Source organism: Zonotrichia leucophrys, chromosome 2, assembly GCF_028769735.1.
Source record: "Zonotrichia leucophrys gambelii isolate GWCS_2022_RI chromosome 2, RI_Zleu_2.0, whole genome shotgun sequence".
Lineage (NCBI taxonomy): Eukaryota > Metazoa > Chordata > Aves > Passeriformes > Passerellidae > Zonotrichia > Zonotrichia leucophrys.
The window spans coordinates 138,566,653-138,587,893 of NC_088171.1; the positions used below are offsets into that span (position 1 = coordinate 138,566,653).

A 21,241-nucleotide genomic window follows, 5' to 3' on the forward strand; every position below is an offset into this window, starting at 1 on the left:
TGAGCAGAAACGACCTTCAAATATGCTCCAAACATTACTGAATAAGTAATGCAATATGGTATTTCCATTCAAGTTATTTGAAAGATATTTCCATTTTTGAAAGACAAAGTACTAAATTTACAATTAATTTTATTTGCTCACAGAAATAATTTTAACATAAGATCCTTAAAAATAATTTTTGAGTTATTAGGCATATATATACTACTAATAAAGAAGACACAGAACACCAATAATTTGAGAATTGTTTCATGACGGAATAAATTCTTTTAGAACTGATTTTGTGAATATCCAATGTTCGCCTGGTATATCCAGTCTAAGATCATGTGCTAAAAAACAGAGTAATTTTGGTTTCAGAGAGCTGTCAAAAAAAATCATTGTGATAATTGATCAAATAGTTCACAGTTTCATATGACATGAAAAATGTATTTCTGTGGTAAAATTGTAAATGTTTGATCTATTAAAACTTATTACACTGATGTAAACATCCTAATTGTGAAAGCTTCTTGCATCTGACATTAAGAAATTACTCATGAATGGCTTTGGTTTGAAAATTGATCAGCTGTTTGAAAATGAGAAAATGATTTCTCAAGAATAAACCTTATTACTAGATACTCACTAAAGTAAAATATGACAATAAAATTGGTGTATAATGTGTAAGATTTTTATGCTTCTTTTCTCAGTATAATGCGGCTGCTGCACTTCATGTGTCAGACTGTTTATGATCGAGATTAAGCTTGAGTTGATTAATTAAAGCATTTTTGGTTAAAGCAAAATAAGAAATAGTGACATTTTTGCATGCTATTGTAAATTTAAACAGTGCTAATCAAAATTTATACTTATTAATAAATAGTAGATTATAAAAATATGTGCTGGCACAAGTATAATAATCCTTAAGTAATTGGTAACTTAAAGCAATTACATTTTAGCACCTTAATTTTGGAGCAGAATTCCAAGTCAAGCATGTAAAAAAATTTTAAGCAATTGTTCACCTAAACAGTAATGAATTTCTATTCTCAGCAAGAAAGTATACATTTTTAAGGGGTGATTTTAATTTTTTGTTTTGTTTTGTTTTTTTACAGCTGAGGATGCTTGTGGAGGAACTATGAGAGGATCAAGTGGAATCATCTCAAGCCCCAACTTTCCTAATGAATATCATAATAATGCAGATTGCACATGGACAATTGTGGCAGAGCCTGGTGATACTATCTCACTCATATTTACAGATTTCCAAATGGAAGAAAAATATGATTATTTGGAAATAGAAGGTTCTGAACCACCTACAATAGGGTAAGTCAAATATTGCAACTTTAATATGATAAAAAAGATGATGAAATGTGAAAATACATCTTTTTGTTACTTTTCTTTTTGTGAATATGTAGTCTTGCTAAAAAAAACCCTTCACAGTAATAATTGTGACCATGGCATAAATGTTGATATTCCAATTGCAGCTGTAAAATGGTTTTTAAATATATTGTGTAGATGTAGCATCAAGATGAAGGGCACTGTAGACTCATTTACCTCATTGTGTCTAACCATTTAACCATTATTATAGGGAAAATGTATATATTTAGAAACAGACTGGAATGGACTGTTGCACTCATAAGGATTGGTGAAGCCTTCACAGAGTTCCATAACGTCAGAAAGTGAACGGCATGGAGGCTTTCAGCACAGAGCTAGGGGGATTTAGCATTGGCCACACCTGTTGGTCATGGGCAGTCTCTGGAGGAGTTTCTGTACAGAGAACTGCATGCATGGTCTCTAAATAATGTGAGAATGGTTGGTGATACACTTACCTAGAAATACCCATCCTGATCTGTGAGAGAAAACACCCTTAGCTACGTAGTTGCAGTACTTTTTGGAGCTGGTTTTATCACAAATATAGCACCTTCAATGAGAGTTTTTTTTGTTTGTTGACTTAGCAGTAGGAACAATATTTTTGCTAGTCTGACTTCTTCAATTCTTAATCTCAGTGTAGATATGTTATGTAGGTGTTGTAACACAAGCACAAGAAATAAAATATTAAATAACTTTTTCAAGATCAGATTCCATTAAATAGGAAAAATAAATTTTATACATTAAATATAAATTCTGTGGCTTTCTGGTCTGGTAGTTTTATGGCAGCAGCATCACGCTACTCAAGAAACATGTCAATATGACAAATCCTTTTGTTTATTTTATTGGTTTAAATAAGCTGTAGATTCACAGAAAAGGAGTTGTATACAAGCCCATAAATCACAGTTATGGTCTCCAGTAAAATTTTGATCTCTTAACTGGCTCATGAAACTTTCTGGAGGTTCTGTATGATAGAAGCATGTGAACAATAGGTGATACAAAGTGGCTGGCTAGATACATTAAGGTCAGTAGAGTGTGGTTTTCTTCATATCAGTGTAAAGTCCCTCCAAATGTAACAGAGACCAAACAAAATGGGTTTGATTTTATAATAAGGAAAGATCTAAAATTAGATAATTATATTGTTTTAAAAGCATCAGACTAGGTTTCTGTAAGAGTTGCTTATAAGTAATATATTTTTACTGCTTCAGAATGTAATAAAAGTCTAAGATTTAGCAAATAGTGTTTTCTAATTTGAGTTAATTTATACTGCCACCTACATAGTTAATTACCTGTATTAGGTATAATTGCCATTGAGTTTTTCAAGCTCTTAAACTGAAATCTTTTGAACTAGCTGTCAGCTAAAATAAATTTTAAACAATAATTTATAATAATTAGTGAGGTAACACCAATGACATACAGATATTATGAATCACTTGAATAGCTAAATATGCATTAGATTTTTCTTAAATGTGTTTTATTTATTAATTTATGAGCTACAAACAATTATTTCTTTTTTTTTCTATAACAACAAGGCTGTATTCAAATGATATAATAAGATTACTTTATATATGGAAATTCCCATTATATGTTTGCAAAACATGAAAATTTACAATGCTAATTTAGTAATTGCTCATGTAGAGAAACAGACTGAGAGCATATTCTTTTTTTAGCTTGTCATTTATATTCCCTAAATAGGACTGATGTGTTCAATTACGGAAAAGTATCCCCCCATATGTTGGGAAAAACAGCTTTGGAAAGCTTAATTAACAGCAATTTGTTAATTAGATTTACAGTGGTAATACTATATATGCCCTTAGACTATAGTTAATCTAAAACTAAACACAGGTTCTTTATCTTTCATTCTGGAAAAAAATATTTACCTAATTTTCAAAATTACTAAAAACTTACTGGTTGATCTGGATAATGAGTATTATAAAAATTTCTTAGAAAATTTGGTGCATTATATGACTGTTACACCTATTGATTTAAAAGAACCCCTCAAACTTTTCTTCTGAACATCTGCTGTGTAAAAAAATATTTCTACTTTTTATTTCTAAGTGAAATAAAGAGCCAGATTGTGCATCAAGTGAATAGGCTGGTGCCATCCATAAGACAAGACTTGGAATTCTTTATGAAGTGCTAACTCTCTATAGTTTTGTAGTCAGTTGTTATAATATTTCAGTTTTGGCAGCCTTCTCTCTCAAGAAAATCTTGATAGGCCATTTTCATTTAAATAATAGTAAAAAGTTATGTAGGTGTCCTTCAGAGTTCTTGTCATGTTGCTTATTCTAACATTTGCCAGCTTGAGTTGAATAATAGCATTTCTTAAATTTTGGAAGTGAAACTGAAGGAAAATTATTTATTTGAGGAAATTATTTTACCTATTTTTTTTTTTCAGTAAACAAAAAACTGAAAGTTAGTAAGATCTAGTGAAATGTTCCTTTTTGTCTACCAAAAACTAGGCTGTGCCAAACCAATACACAAGTTGACAGCTGTTCTTCCTCCATATTTGGAGGGCTTGGTTGTTAATTAGCATTTCCTGACCCTAAATTCCATTTTACTAGTGTTGTGAAAGAACACAATGACAAACAGAACCTGTAAGAAATATTAGTGAAGAATATACTAACTAGTGGTAATTAAAGTGAGGGTGAGCAGGCAGATAATATCTGTTATGGTATTTTCTGTAAGGTATTTTCTGGGGTTGGTTTTTTGTTTTTTTTTTTTTGTGTGGAAAATGCAGCTAACCATGGTAGATAGATATATGGTCACTTTTATTGCCAATTTGGTTGCAATAAAAATTAGCCTTTAGGAGACATTTAAAAATTAAGTGTACTGTCACGACAATTAATCTTCAACAGACACAAGCATTAATAAAACAGATTCTCAATCAGAAATTTTTACCAAAGTGGTTATTTTATTTATGCAGTGCCCAAACAGGTTAGAGTTGTTTTCAGTTAATGTACTTGATTAAATAATGCTCATATCAAAGGCTACAGAGGAAAACCTCTACCTGACATAAACGTGGCAGCACAGGGATGAAAATCACACCTCAGTAGTACAAGTACCAATGAAAGTAACAATATGTTGAAGGAAAAAAACCAAAACAGACAAGACAAGAAGCAGAGGTTCTCATAAGAAGAGATTAAAATAGGAGGGAAAAAAATCCCACCTAAGGCCCAGCATTTATTTTCTTAAAAAATCACTTCAAATTAGAAAGTAACAAGTGTAACAATCTCTGTTTTAGTAATGAAGACTGTTGACACTGCTTTAGATAATTAATACTGTTTTCTCACTTATGCAAAGTTTTTAAATCTGTGTTTAATGCTAAGAGGAAGGACTCAGGAAGGTAAGGTTTATGAGTAACATGATTTTAATAAGTATGCTAAAAGTGCCAGATGAAAAAGTTTGTAATCTGATAACAGTTGGATTTATATTTAAATAATAGCACCAAAATTGATACTGCTTATCACAGGAAAAATTATTTCAGAGGAATGTCATGGCTGTAGCCAAATAGGTAGAAAATTTTATTCAATTAATAGTGCAAGCAAAGTGCAGTCAGAAAAACCTCCTGTAATTATCAGAGTGTTTGTTTACTGATAGTGAATAGAATTAATTTTACTGGATTTAATTGCAAAAACAAAATAAAACAAACAAACAAAAAACACATATTAAAAAATCAAACAAAAGAAAACCCAAAAAAACAATAAAAAATGTCACTGCAAAAATCAGCCAAGTTTTGGAGTGCCTAAATCCTTTTCTTCTAAAACAGGGAACAGAAGGTAACAGAGATAATGCTTAACTGTGGAGCAGGGAGAGCAGAAAATCATGAATAGGAGGAATACCAATGCTAAAAATATTATCTGGTTTGAGCCTTTGATAATCCGTCCATTGTTTGTTATCATTTTTATCTTTTTCTGAAGGACTGAGAACAAAAATGAAGTTCTTTACTTTCTTGGAAACAAAAGCTTTCCACAGAAGTGAGGTATTTCTGTCCTTCGCTGTTTACTTCTGTAATTTAATTTTTTTCTTGGTGATTCAGCATTTCACCTGTGGCATTTCCATGTGTAGGGTTCAGGCACAATAAGTGTTTAGGAGGAGAATTTGTTAAGTGACTGTGGAGGTTAATGACATGTTCTTCATTGTTCTATTGTGTGATTCTATCTGGCAATCGTCATCTGAAAAGGACTTTGAAACTGGCTTTACATCTGGTACTCTCAAATTCTTACTGAAACATGAGGAAAGATTTGAATCTAAGAGAGAAATAAGATATCAAATCATATGCTTAACGGTAGAGGCAGAGGCTCTTCTTGTGTCATTTTCTACTACTTGTTCTTGTGTGTTTCTGAAGAAATAGAAGGCCCTTCCATAGTGAGTACCCTGTTTCAATGGGGTTTTCTGCATTAATTTCTCAGGTTTCGGTTCAAAGCGCAGTGACAAATGTGCCTCAAACTTTGCAGCCAGAATAGACACATATAAACATGAGTTACATGATAAAAATCTGATGAAAATCTGTAACTCCAGGGTAGACACTTTGCAGTCTATGCTTTTTATAAAAGTTACTTTGTGGCATTTCAATTTAGTGCTTAGTAAAAGGAGAATGTGATTCCTAGAAATTGTCATATCCATGGAAATAGAAATAAACCAAGCCGTAAATCTAGAGTTTAACTCTGGAATTCAATATGTTATGTATGTGTCCACATAACCAGCTTTTAAGGAAACACAAGACAGAATGACCAAATTTTATAAGCAGGATAGTTCTGAATGGAAGGGAACTCAGAAGCTGACTTGTTCAATCTACTGCTGAAAGCAGAATCAGCTTTTAGGTAAGGCAAGGTTACCCAGGCCTTTATCACAACATGGAGTCTAAACAATCTATGTGGACAACCTTCTTAATTTCCTGACTGTCCTCATGGGAGGAAAAGCTTTTCCATTTTTCCCTAATTTAGAAACCATTGTTTTCAGTCAGAAACAAAACATAAGAATTTATTATGACCAATTATCCATTTGAGGTCCAAACATCTCCTGAGTTCTCTTTCTTCCTTATGGGTAGGCAGTGGCCTTTCTCCTGAGCAGGTTGGCTGATATGGTCAATCCTAGCTCATGGGGTTGAAGATCTTCCTTCGTCAGGCTCAAGTTGTGCCATTCATCTCACAAGTATATCTACAGGAGCAGAGATATGATCTGTCCTGTCTTCCTCTAGAATACTAAATGCCAAATCTTATCCGGCACGTGCGATTTATAACTACATAGTGGAGTCAAACCTCAGTGAGAAAACTATCTGTTAAATTCCAGCATGTATTTGCATCAGACAAGTCAGGTGCAGGCACGGAATCCCCTTGGCTCACTGTGGTACAAATGAACAATTTACATGGCCACTGTGATGCCGCTTTTGAAAAAAACATGTCCCCACTTCTATTTCTGACTCATCCCCTACCTGATGTTGGCTCAGACATTCACCCAGTCACAAAGGAACTGCACCAGGAAGTGACAAAAGTTAAAATCAAGCTTTTTTTTCCCATGTTAGTGAGCAGGAAACACAAGAGTTGAAGAGAACAACAAGGCACATAGGGAGGGGAATATTGTTTCTTCAAGCAATAGAACAAATTTTTTGTCAAAATAAAGCCTGATCTGTTGTCTTCTCAGGTACTTGTATGTTGAATAATCGTACGTATGCAAAGATCTAGGGGTTTTTTTCCCCTTTTGCAGTGGGAGCAGAAACTTCAGAGTTATTTTATTTCCTTTATATTTTTTATACTGTAACCTTAATTTAATTAATTCTTGTGATGATATGAAATATTTTATTTTGATTAATGTACACAATGTCAGGAAGACAATATTTGGTTGCTGTTTTTGCAAAAGGTGGTTAAAAGCACTTCTTTTGAGGAATCTTTTCTGAAGCTGCTCCTAATTTCTTACACTTCCTATGTTCAGGAGCACTGCAAAAGGAAACAATTTTAAACCTTCTCTGAAGCCACATGTTTTCATTATTCTGATAGTACTTTTTAATATGCATGAAGTTATTCTCATCTGGAGTCAGATATTCAGCAGTTATCAAATGAGCAGTTATACATTGGATGGGCTTTTTATGTATATTCTTCTCAACAGAGATAGGATTATATTATTTCACAAAGTCTTATCAACATTCAGAGGCAATTTGTAAAACAGTTCTCTTGAATCTTTATATGCAAGAACAGTACTCTGGTTTTTCCACATACGTCTTAGACAAAGACTACTGCTTTTTGTGCTTCCACGGGTCACTTTAATCCTCCTTTGATGAAACAGATAAGAGTGCTTCCAATGTGGCTTATTTGTAACTCTGCACTGTAGAAACCAGGTAAATAATGGTCTAGACCTGGGGGATTTTGCTAATGAATACTTAAAAAGTGTAACAAAAAGAAAGAAAAGTTGAAGAAAATAGAAAATTGGAAATCTCTTACAGCAGATTTGGGGAATAAAATAGGGGTAGGAAGATGGCTTGATGATTTAACAGGGAGCACTTTCAGTGCACTTACTGCAGTGGAATACTGCACTTGTTTTGATGTGGTCATACACTACAGTCTCAGGATGGCAATTGTTGGAGTAGTAAGGGAGACATTGTTCTTGTCTTGGCTGAAACATCAGTGACTGAACTCGTAAGTAAGTTTTATGCTGCGTGAGCTGTATGGTGGGGGAAGGTAAGGGAAAAGGCAGGGAAAAAACATCACAACCAACCCAAACCCCAAAGAAAAACTAAACTGAAAAATGTATAATTGTTTCAATTCCAGAGTAATTAAAACTTCACATTTTCTTCTCATATGTTCTGAGTCTTTGTCATGTTTACTTTATTCGGCAACATAAGTAGCATGTTGTGGGAGAACAGTGATCTCTAAAGAGATAATCCCAAATCACTCACATTCCTAGATTCTGAATTTAAAATTTTAGTATCTTTTGTATGCTGAATAAACTACATGCATTCATAATTTCAACTTTTATGTCTCAGGCAACAATAGCTAAAAGTATAATATTTTGAATAAATGAATGAAATCCTTTAAATTAATAAATTCTGACAAGATAAAACATTATTTATATGGGCCCTACAGGCTAATCATACCTTCACAAACTAATGCTTCTTTTTGTGATTTTCCATCTATTTTGCCTGTGAATATCACATTAGGATATGTAGGGTGTAAATTCATTTGTAAAATGAACCAGTAACTAAACCAAACAATTAAACATCTTTTGAATCTGCTAATGCAATTCCATTATATTAAGGATCCACACAAGTTCAAACTAGCGTCAGAACAATTTTTTTTTATGATTACTTGCCAGTGATGCAGATGACTACTGACAACCCACAACTTTCTGGCTATGACCTAACAGTCAGTAAAAAATCAAAATAAACCAGTCATGTACATTTACTGTATGTTTATTTCTTCTGCATACAGTAGGTCATGCAAAATTTGACTCTTAAGGTAGTCATGCATTGGAATAGGTTGTCCAGGGAGGATCTTAAACACCAAGCTGGTGTTTAAGAGATGTTTGATCTGGCACTGGGCAATGTAATTTGGTGGTTTAGGGACTAGAGTGGTAGTGCCGGCTTGATGGTTGGTCTTGATGATCTTAAAGGTCTCCCAACATTAATAATTCTATGATTAAGTGATTTCACCTGACATTATCTAATATTTAATCATAATAAATTATAAGATGCAAACTATACTTTCAATGGCAGCTTTATTTGGTTGTTTTGTGAGGCTTTTTCATCATCAGCTACATTCTATCCTCTACTAAAAAGTTTATTAATGAAGATCTATCTGGATTAAGTGAACTCCATTCCTCTTTCTTTGCTAAGTAGACTTTTTGGATATTTCTGTAAGTAAGGATATTTGGATATTTCATAAGTAAGTTGCTGGTAGCTTCACATCTCTCCACCAACCTTTTTGGTATCCAGAATAGTGTCTTTGAACCTGCAGAAAAATTACCTACTGCACAGTGCATACTCTTTCTTCCTGAAGCATATAACACAGGTTTTGACATCTTTCATGTGGATATATTGCACTGCCGCAGAAATTCTTTTCCCCATTATTTTTTATGTCAGAGGAAAAACTTAAACCATCATCTCTATTTTCTGAGCAAGAATGTGCTGTCCTGAATGTCCTAAGGGAAGTTAAAGGTAAGGTGAAGGACTGTTTGTATAAGGCTTATTTTCTGTTTAGTAACTGACACTATGCCTTTCAAGAAAAAGAATCAATTCTGAACTGAAACTTCCAACTTTTTACCTAACTTTCCAATCCTAAATAACTTATAGAATATGAGATTCAATCCCAAAATGCATGCATGTTTGCTTGTTTGTATTTTGGTTATTTTTGAGGTACATGTTTTCCAGAGAGTTAATTATAAAAGGGGAATTCTATAATAAGGTGGAGTTAAAGAATTGCTACAGTGTTGAATGCAATTTAAAGAAGAGTTCAGCTCCTATGGGAGAGAAATGAGAGATGATTATGACAGAGGCAAAGGCTAACAGTCATTAGAGCATTATTTTTTCATTTAGCTTTGAATTACAATTAATCTAACAGCAAGACCTTCCACCAGCTTTTAATGGATTTAAACTAGGTAGCAGAAAGTTACATTTATACTGAAAATTTCACTAACTATGAAGCCACAGCTTTGCTGGATCGGCTGGAAATTATTTTTATTACTGTACTCTTGAGCATCAGGCATATAAAGACATAAATTGGAGTGTTACAGAAATGTTGCCATTCCATCTGGTTTTGGTGATTTTGAACAGAGGTTCCCCAAAACTGTGAAGCAAAGCAGTACATTTTATTATTCTGCTCTATAAAGATTCCACAGAAATCATAAATTGTTAAACTTGTAATTTCAAGTATGTGTTGCTGTTTAAAAGTAATGCAGCTTGGTTTGAATAAAAGTCTAATCTATTTAATATGATTTTTCCTCTTAGTTTGTGCAAAGGTTGCTACCCATGCACAAAAAGGGTAAACATGAACCTGGTGGTTTCAATAGCCTAGCTCAGTTTACACAGTGGAATCCAGATACTTTGCAAAATATCTTGCATTCCTGGTCTCTGATTTTCCTTTGGCTTCACCTGGAAATATGGGACATAGATTTCAACTTTAGTGGCTCAGAATTCATGGTAGGAGTATCTGTTGTGGTGCTCAGATTGCAAACCATTTGATACAAGCAACTGGTTCATTCAAGAGAATAGATATACCTGTTTTCCCATTAAAAATATCTAGACTAACACTGTGAACTGAAGTTTGCAACTCAACCTGAGAAAAATCAGAGTTTGGAGTAAGATGCCATTGGTGACAACAGTACTCAGACAGATAAATAATTGGTTTTTTTTTGGTGCTAAATAAGATGGACAAAAAAGAAGGTACTGTATACCTCTTTGTCCTGAATACCTATTTGTCTGCATTGATCTATGCAAAATAAAAATATTTCCCTTTGTATTATATTTTAATATATATCTGGATTTAAAAGAAAAAAAAAGAAAGGAAAAGACTAGTGCTGCCAACACTGAATGCTGAAGTAGAAGAGCAAGGCATTCTTTGTATCCTGAAACACTAAAAAAAATAGCTTCATGTAAAAGACTATTTGATGAAAAGAAGGATTTAATTTATCTAGAAATTGGTTGAAAGAGCAGAGTGGCATTATATAGGCATATGAAGACATTTATTTTTTATGGAAAAAAAGTATTTGTCTAAAAATATGAAAGATTAAGGCAGTTTGAATGGAATTTTGTTACTGTTTATGGGTAAATAGACATCAATATTGTGGAGAAGGACATCCGGCATTAAAAAAGCTACCAAAACCACTTCAAAAAAGAAGGGGTTAATGCAATCCACAGGAGATCTGGCAGTAAGTGGAAGTGAATATATCAAGTACATAATAGCAGGCTACCCTATTTCAAAAGAAAGATATATATCACAGTAAGAGACCTTTAAAGCTCCTGGTGCAGTCATAAAGATATACAGAGCAGAAAGAAATTTTGCAAAAGGTGAGAAAAGAACCACATGACTAATGAATAAAAGCATAAAATACTAAGAAGCTTTGAGAATACAGTAAGAAAGGCTATCACAGTTGCTGAATTACAATTACCAAAGGATATAAAAGACAATGATGGAGAGAGATTGTAACTACATTACAAGGAAAGGGAAAACAAGAAAAATTGGTTCCTCAGTGAAACAAAAGCAACAGAGGGCAAAGGAAAAGGACACCTGGAGAGTTGTAATAGAAACAGTTAGTACTGAACCATGTAAAAATAATGGAGTAGGTGATGAAAAACTACTGAATGAAAAAAATTAATTCTTTTTACCTAGCACTTTTTTATTACAAACTAGTAGAAAAAAGAGTCAATGTTGTCTGTAAATATGCGGTGTACTTAATTGGGAAAAGGCACACAAAGAATATGTACTGTTTAGTCTCTCTAAGTCATGTTGCGTTGCATCTTAAATGGATTAGATCTAGGCCCGGTAATGTTAAATATCTTTGCAATATCTCAGTGGAAGAAGGATTATACATAAATATCAATAATTTCAATTTGGAGGGTTATAGGCTTTTTAAAGGACAGCAATATACTTCAAAATAATGCTGATAAATCAAAGTGAACTTGAACATGTGAAATTTACTTCAGAGAGTACAAAATGCTGTAGACTAAATAAAGAAGGCATAGGAGTAAATATCAAATAAGGTAAGGACTAAATACCCAGTCAGAGTACAAATAGTGATTAAATAGATCAAGAAAATACAAAAAAAAATATTCATAAGAAAAAATATTGAACAGTGTCTCCTTGTGTGCACATGCTTTTATGTGTGCAAAAGTAAATTGTTTTTATAGTATATGCCATGCATCTATACAAGCATACAATTTTCATAAGTTGCAGGTACAGTTAATAAAGATTCTGAAAAGGGTTGAATTCTTATTTAGCTGAAAAAAAATTGTGCATTGATGTTTGTTTACAAATATAAATGACACTTGATATTTATACAGCCTTTAAAACTGCATTAGCAGTTAACACAAATATTTTCATCTTTTCTTATGGGGTATTTCCAAGTATATACTGATAAAATAAATTTAAAAAAAACCCCAACATTTGAAACAATATTAAATCCTCAGGTGGTGGCGTAGCTCAGTAAGTCCAACATTTGTTTGGTGAGTCATGCCAGAATGTGTATTAAGGGTTCTTGCTTTCACCTGCCCATCTCTGGTTAACTTTCTAATAATTACATTCTTATAAGTCAATACTTTAAAGGTCAGTCTTAATGTATAGCATGCAAATTAGTGACCTACTATCTTTTATCAGTTATTAGATCTGAGTATTTCCAAACTTTTCAACTCATATTTTTCAGAAGAGTTGCTCAGGATGATCAGATAACATTATCTCATTACCACTAATATCAGCAAAGGTATCATACTTATAGATAATAGACTCTGATACAAGATATTTTAAAACTGATATTGTCTTTTTTACTGCATAATTTAGAATATATCACTTTCCAGTCAAATTTCATGAACAAAGGTTTCTTTCGGCAACTTCGATTTTTGCTGTTATACTTTATGTATGTGGTAAAGTAAATAAAAATCATTCTTGTAAGGGACACTTACTTAAAATCTGGTCCAGTCTGGAAAATCTGCATAATCAGCTGGATGTTCAACTAGGACACCAGAATTTCCTGGAGTAGTAAGATATTTCATTCTAAAACCACACAATATTGATAGATTTTATAAAATTCTTTTTTTTCTCTAGAGAAATTTTTATGTTTATTAGTCAATATACTGAGCAATTCCATTAATTTTATTAAAAAGAAAAATTATAGTAAATACTTTGTGTTCCTTGTAAAAGCCAACATTATTAAGCAGGTCTACTTGGTTCATTTTTTGTGGGAGAGGGAGAGGCAAAGACGTGAGGGTTAACAACAAATTGTATTTGTTTATAGGACAATGAAAACTTTAGTTTTACTTTCTAAGGAACAAAGATTTATTTAAATTTTATTATGTCTCTGTCAGCTGTAAATTGAAGACGTGTGAATCCAAGAAGTTTTTTTGAGTAACATAGATTTATATAGCAAAATCAATTTGAAGTACTTTAAACTATCAGTTACCTTTTGTTTTTTTAACACTAGTTAAAAAGTAGACTATGGGATTTTATAGTATTGTGGAGAATCTTATACATTCTTCTTATTTCATAGTTTCTTGTTGTATCATATTTTTAGACATTTATTGCTCTTTAATCCTCAGTACAGCCTCTGTTTATGGAAAGTGTGATGTCTTTTTTTGAAAAGTTAAATAACAAATGTTCATTTTGGATACATGGTGTCAAATCATGGAGAGATGAAAATGCTGTGTCATGGCTTGTTCACTGGCTGATTTACTGGAAACAGCAGGTGGCTAGCAGTCAGGCCCCATGCAGTTTCCCAAAGCATATTCTCATCTCTAAGAGAAGCATTTAGTTTTTTTAAAAAAATAAAATTATATAAATTGTAATTTTACACACACTTTTCTATTAAGAATTGACATAAATAATTTTTACACTTATACTTGCTTATGCTTCAACTTAAGAAGCCAAAATTACAGGTCTCATTTTCCATAAGGTTTGACCCAAATATTGCTTTTAAAAGTTCTTTTTATAATATTTATTTTCTAAAAGATACTAAACACACTGAAAAACTATGTCCTTGTTTTTTCTGGATGTCTTAGCATATGGAAACTCAATAATAAACTCAATAATAAACTCAAGAGTACATCAATACTAAAGTTTGGTGAATCCTTTTCAACATGATCTCTTGTAAATCGGAAGAATTTGGCCCAGACTTCCTTTACACACTCACACAGGGTTCAGTTCAGTGTCATACCAGCATAGGTCTAGAATTGGAAGCAGTACAGCTCTAACAATAGGAATCCTTGCTCACTGCAAATATTGGTGCTTTTGAGTGAATGAAGGCCTTTGAATGTTTTCTCAGTTTGAAGCACAGGAGTGTTTTAACTCCAGCATGTTAGTTATGTGGCACAAAGGGGAAGGGCTCTGGTGCTCATTCATTTGCTATCTGATATCTACACCGTGTGCTCCCCAGTGGGTCAAACTGTAAAGCAGATGTGTGATGTCCAGAACTCAGAGTTAATGAGGTGCTTGGTGCTGACTTGAATATCTCAGAGGTGTTGCTCTTCATTGTCTAGATATGCCAGTAATCTCCAGAATACACACAGAATAGAAATGGCCATGTGTTCCTAGCAAGGAACAGAAGAGAGAATTTCAGTTACTAGTGTCAGGGGTCAGTAAGAAAGGCATTGTTTTTGAATGAGAGAAGCAACTCTTCTAATTTTTTAGATTCAATATGTGTTTCACAGATACAGGGTTTAGTGCCAGAAAGAATTAGTGGATAACCTAGTGCCCCCTCCTGTAAATGAGAGCCTTGTGCATTTCATTTGCTTTTCTATGCTAATTTAAAAAAAGGCAAAACAAACCAGTGTTCTCTTAAAAGTCCTAAATTATTAAAATACTTAACTTTTTTTTTTTTAATATGTTCTGATAGTTACTCACCATTGTCATAAAAATAGGGCAACAATACACTTTCCATGGGCTTATCATTGGCTTCAGCTGCTGCTATTTTTTTTCATGTCTTTGTCAGGTTAGAGATTTTTGTGGTGGAGAAAAAATATTATCTATGTGTTGGAAATTTAAAAATTATTGTTATTGTTATTACTATCATCATCGTCATCATCATCCTCATTATGTAAAGAATGGTAGCTTCTTGGTGTTTGTCAAACACTTTGAAATGAAAGTTGTATAAAATTATTAAGAATTTTCTTATAGATGTATTGAAGAAGGGGGAAAAGTCACAACAGATAAATGAAATAAATTTAAAAAATTGAATGTCTAATGTGATAAATCCAGTAGAATTAGAAGGAGACACAAAATTGGATATATAAAAGGAAGTTCTTGCACAATATATAGCTGAACAAAATATTAATCCACCTTCCATAGAAGGTGGATTACACAATTATATTTAAACTATGTGGTAAAATGAGCCTTTACTGGCAGATTTTGATATCTACCTTCATACATTTTCAAAGGGAAGAAACAGGAGGAAGAAATGAGAAAGTGAAGTCTCAGAAAAAGATCACCTGTAATTTGAATTGAAATGTTTAATGTTTATCCCCTTACTTTGTATTGATGAGTTGTTCTTTAAAGGCATTTCAGGACTGTCTTATTATCACCCTTAAAAGATGAAATAACATAACTGACTCAGACTTTAAATTACAACATTTCAAATTTTTATTCTAATGTTAAGGTACAACTCTTTTAAGATATTTGCATTTTGCATATCTAAATGTGAGCAATGAGAGTGGCAGATACTCAGGAAAACTCAAAGTCTAGAAGTACTTTTTCTTATAAGACCCATGGGGTTCTCAATTTTGCTGCAGAGTGGGAGTAATTTGACTTATATTTTAAACTTTATCACCATCCAGAGTTGCATGCCAATTTCTCTTCATGCACTACAGAAAATACAATTAGAGTATTTTACCAGTTTGATATTTCTATATAAGGTGTTCACATGAGATACTAAGGATTATGGGAAGAAGTTAAATGAGAATTAGCTTCATAGATAACTACTCTTTGCTTCCTATTTCTAGCGTCTCCATGTTTCTTTAGTGTCCATCTGGCCATACTGATTGCAACTGATAAGTCAGCAAATATGAATTTTGCCTTATTATTGGGAAGTGGTCACAGGCCTTGTACGGCTGTGTATTGATCTGCCAGCTGGATTCTCTTAGGACTCATCTGAAGTGTCTTAACCTGAGCTGTTTCTATCTTTTCTTTTTCTACTGTTCAAGTCACTGTATGACTATCATGTACACCAAAAGTTTGACAACCCTAAGCAGTTGCTGCGCAACACATGCTAGTCCTCTATGATAAACGGGTCTTGAGAAGGCTGGGAACCAATGAAAAAAAACAAAGACTCTTTTTAGGAAGCATCCGATAGCCCAAAGATTGCTGTGGTGCTGGATTTCTTCAGCCCAACCAGCTCCTGACACCGACAGCACGGGTGGGCTGCCCCTAGCAAGCTGTCCAATCCGGGGTGCAGCTTCAGGGTACAGCTGCTCTACGGCACAGGTGGACTGCAGACTGTGCCGAAGGTAGGGACAAGCATCAGGAAGAGGTCTTCTGCATGTTTTCCAAAGAAGTTTATACCCTGAGGTTCACGGACAGAAAGACAAACTCAGCGGCATACATCAACTTATAAGGGGGAGGAGATCGCAGGGGAGGATACAATCTTTGACCAATTGCGAGAAATTGGGGGTGGAACACAAGGGGGGAATACAATGTTTAAACCAACAGGAGACTGCAGGGGAGGAGAGTAACTTTAACAAACCAATAGGGTTTTGAAGGATATAAAATTGATAGGGAAGTTTCTAGAGAATGGGACAGGCTTGGGGAGGGATTGACATTCAATAGGAGGAGGAACAGGGAACAGAGGGGCAGATCTTTGGGGAGATGGACAGCTAGGGTAAAAGAAAACACAGGGAGGAAAGGAGCAATCCATCAGCAGTAAAATATGTTGTAACAGTACAAAATAGGAAAGATTATAAAACTGACTGCTAGAAATGCATTACAATCAAAAAACACACTGCCACAAAGGATGGCTCAAGACTGAGGAAGGAGAGTGGTATCATGATGATATCAGGATACTGGTTATAGAATCATAGAGTGGTGTGGGTTGAAAGGACCCTAAAGATGATTTAGTTCCAAGCTCTCTGCTGTGGGCAGGTACACTGTCTGCTAGACCAGGTTACTCGCAGCCCCATCCAGCCTGGCTGTGAGCACTCCCAGGGACTGATATCCCCAGCTTCCGGTAACACGATCTGGTGCCTCACCATCCTCACAGTAAAAAATTTTTTCCTAGCATCTTATCTAAACCCACTCTCTTTTAGTTTAATGCCACTTTCCTTGTCCTTTCACCACATGACCTTGTCAAAATACCTTTCAAGCTTTTTAATAGGCTCCCCTCATGAACTGAAAGGCCACAGTTAAGTCACCCGGGAGCCATTCCTTCTCTGGGCTGAGAAATACCAATTCTCTCAGCCATTCCTCATACCTCTTTATCATTTTCATGGACCCCCTCTGTACTCCACCAGATTTATGTCCTTGTGGTGGGAACTCCAGAGCTGGATGCAGTATTCTGGGTGGGGCCTCACCAGAGTGCACTAGAGAGTAGAATGACTCACAATAAAATTTTTCACCTTCTCTTTAGGAAAGAAGGAAGTGCTGATCTCAGGATATAGAGGGACACTTAAATTTTGGACATATAAAGAAAATAGATGTTAGAATATTTTCTTTAAATAAATAAGTTACCGATAGCATTAATGAGACTTTTCAATATTTAGACTGTTAGTCTGTTAAAGCATTTATTGGACTAATAATAATTTTGACATGAGGCTCTTTTCTATCCCAACAAGATTTTGTGTGTAAATAAATACTATTGCAGAACATCAAATTGTAGGGCAAGTGTAATATTTTTTAGTTTTTAGTTTCATTCATTTATTTACACTTACCAGAAAGACTCAAGAACAAGCTTCCTTCTCCTGCTCAGGCAATACTTGTAAGTATAACAATTTCTTATACGGAATTGAAAAGAAAACAGTCGCTTCAGAAATTGAGTGTGGCAACATTTTAAGAGAGGTAAATGATATAAGCCTCTCACAGGTAATAATCCCAGTTATTCAGTTTGACTGTTATCCAAAAAAGAATTGGTCACATACAAGTTGTATTCAATTTAGTTTTATTTAGATTTGCTGTGAAAGTAGGGGGAAGAAATGTGCATGATTCCATCGAAAAAGCTCAGATAATCACATTCATCTTCATACCTGTTCAGGGTCCTCCCCTCTCCAGTCAAGGCCCTCAGATTTGAGATTCTTGAAACAGACAGTTTGATTTAGCATGTGCAGGAAAAAACATCCTTGCAGCGAGGTGTGGCCTTATAGGTCAAGTGTCCGGCCAGCAGGAGGGCGGCCAACACCCAGCTGCAATCTGGGAGCACCTCTTGGTGTCTAGTGGCCTTGGGCTGTGCTCCCTGTGGACGGGCTCGCTGCTGTTGAGACGAGAAATAAGGAGCTGGACACTCGATGGGCACAATCGGGTTTATTGAGGAACCCAAGATGTCAGCCAGGGAGTGACCAAGAACAAGGGGTGAAACAAGGTTATAAAGGGAGGTGGTGTCTCAGGGAGAGGTTTACATAGAACCAATAGGGGAAGACAAGGGAGTGAACTTAACATAACAGACAGCAGGGAAAATGCAATCAATACAATGTATGAGAGGGGCCCTGGGACCACAGCCAATCATAACCCCCATAGGGAAGAAGATTCTAGTAAACTGGGAGGAGTGGGGGTGATTGACTGGGCCCAGGGAGGAGAAACAAGTGTACATATAAGGGAATTAGGGGGAGGAGGAATTACATAACAAGGAGGACTGACAGCACAAGTGGTGGGAGTTACTAGGGTAACAAAATGAATGACAACTCAATGGCGGGAAAAACTGGGGAGGGCAGAACCATTACAGAACATAGGGGGAACAAATACAGAAAATAGGGGAGCAATTAAGTAAACTAACAAAACACACTACGACACATCCTGGGACAGTTCTTGGTGTCCACCTTATCATAGGTTCTGGGTCAGCAGGATCAGTGCCTTGGTGGGAGCCCTAAACTGTGCAGCCTGCACCAGGTGGGCCTCTACCTTCTCAGTGGGGCATCCAGACTTGTCTGCCTCTGCTCTTTATTGACTGCCCTCAGCTTGGTCTCACTAATTACACCAATGAGCTGCATGTGCAACTCATCACAGACTATGTGGCAGAAGGACCCATGTATTAACCACCATGTGCAGCCCAGCCCAGGAAAAGTGAATATGTATTTATATTGTTTCTATGATACGCTCAAGGAAATTGAGTCTTGAGTGCAAGGTCACTTTGTACATAAGATATTTGCATCACATTTATGAAAAATGATTCCTTCTAAGACTCTGACATCTATATGAAAATCAGCAGCTTGTACTAGGCCTGCAGGTAATCAGGACACACCACTGTCCATCAGTGTTATTTTCTTATGTCACAAAGACAAGATTATATGTATCATGAGCTAACAATTCTGTGTTTAGAAGGCTCCTTTCCTCATAATTTATTATTCTGTCAAGTCAAGAGATTGGTTGGAAAACTTTGACATAGGAACATCTGGCTTTGTGGGGAGCAATCAACTTTTGAATTCAAAAAGTACTTCTTAATCTTGACGCTTTTCAACATTTCATATCAACCGTACTATAAACTTTCATTAATCATCCCTTGGACCTTTATTCAGTCCTTGATGATTTTACACAGGCTTCTCATGGAGCTGCTTTATATGACAGTGACTCTACTCTAAAACTGAACTTTTTCTAGCATTTCCAAGGCAAGACAAAGCTTTCATATATTTCAACACTGACATTTTTAAAACAAAGACCTTTTTTTTTTTGGTCTTTCAGACATAATAATGTACTTGACAAAAGAGTCAAAGGGTGAATTATTTTTATCCATCTAGATAACTCTAGAATAACTCTAGAATTAATCAATAGATTATTAAAGTACTTTACAAAAAAATTAATTTTTTTCACGGTTAAATAATGTAGAACTTTTTTTCCTCTTCCTCACAAGCACTCACTTATCTAAGTTTCCATTTTTTTGTTTTATAAATCAGTAATAAGTGATTGCAGTGAAGTTTCAAGCTAAAGCCTTAGTTTAGTTCTAAATAGCTCATGAGTCTAAATTTGAAGAGTGGCAATTTACTGTTCTAAAAATAAAACCTGCTTTTTGTCATTCATTTGGCTGCAGTTCTGAGATATGGAAACAACAATTAATATAATATCAAACCTATGAGTGTCCTCATTCCCTGATACATGAATGATCAGTCCAGACATAAATATTACAGGGACTGACTATAAGAATTAGGTATTTTAATAACTTCATAACCACTTAAAACTTGGGTTATATATTGCCCTCAAAATTCTATTAGAGTGGTAGATTTTAGGCGCTCTTCTTTTGGGCATTTTACCTTTACTTTTCTAATGAATATTTACCATTGAGAATGGGCTCATTTTAGAAAGAGACTTTTTTTCTTTCCTCTTTAAATACTAAATTATGTCCCTTTTATTTCTCATTGGAATGATGTGTTCTGTCATTTATTATGACTGGCCATTAGACTATGGCTATGCAGAAGAATAACTTAATCCTCTTCTTCTTTTGTTTCTTTTATATATATGTTTGCTTTATTTCCAAGTTCATCTTTCTCTTCCTGTGTTATTTTTGTTTTCATCATTTGAAGTCTCATCTGGGAAACTGCTTATTTTAATATTGTAATTACCTTTCAAATTAGTCTCTTTTCTGAAGCCAGTCTATCTCACAAGATGGACAATTTCTTAATCATGCAGGGAATTAATGACTTGAATGTATTGACTGCACACAAAAAAGCAGCCCTGATGCAACCCACCAGCAGTTTGAGTTTCGTATATAGGATTAAATGAAAAACTCAACTTACATTAAAGTTCTATAGCTTCTGTCACAGAGATGTCTCATTTAGTCTTTTACTGAAATACGGATATTAATATTATAAATGTAAGCCACAATTAAAATTCTAGGGAAACCACAGCTCTTAAAATAGTTACTTTATGTTGTAAATTCTTCACAGAAGCAAAATTTACAGGCAATTATCCATTTTGTTGACCTTTGTTGTTATCCAAAGACAAGAGAAAATGCCTATTAGCATTTAATATTTATATGATATCTTCAAAAAGATTTAAATCCTGAGTTATCAGCTTAGACAGCAATAGATTTTGTAAGAAACATAAGAAGTTGGTGGAGCTTTCTTTGCTTTTTGACAATAGAGGTC

The 21,241-nt window shown here is 34.5% G+C and overlaps 1 protein-coding gene across 5 annotated transcripts in view; it reads left to right on the forward strand.

Moving 5' to 3' along the window:
* The window catches only part of CSMD3 (CUB and Sushi multiple domains 3), a 593,532-nt gene that overhangs the window by 185,921 nt on the left and 386,370 nt on the right, over positions 1-21,241 (forward strand). For all 5 annotated transcript variants that reach the window (XM_064706591.1, XM_064706593.1, XM_064706594.1 and 2 more), the window contains exon 5: positions 1,080-1,287. In XM_064706591.1, the coding sequence (XP_064562661.1) occupies positions 1,080-1,287 (208 nt within the window). The remainder of the gene's footprint in view (positions 1-1,079; positions 1,288-21,241) is intronic.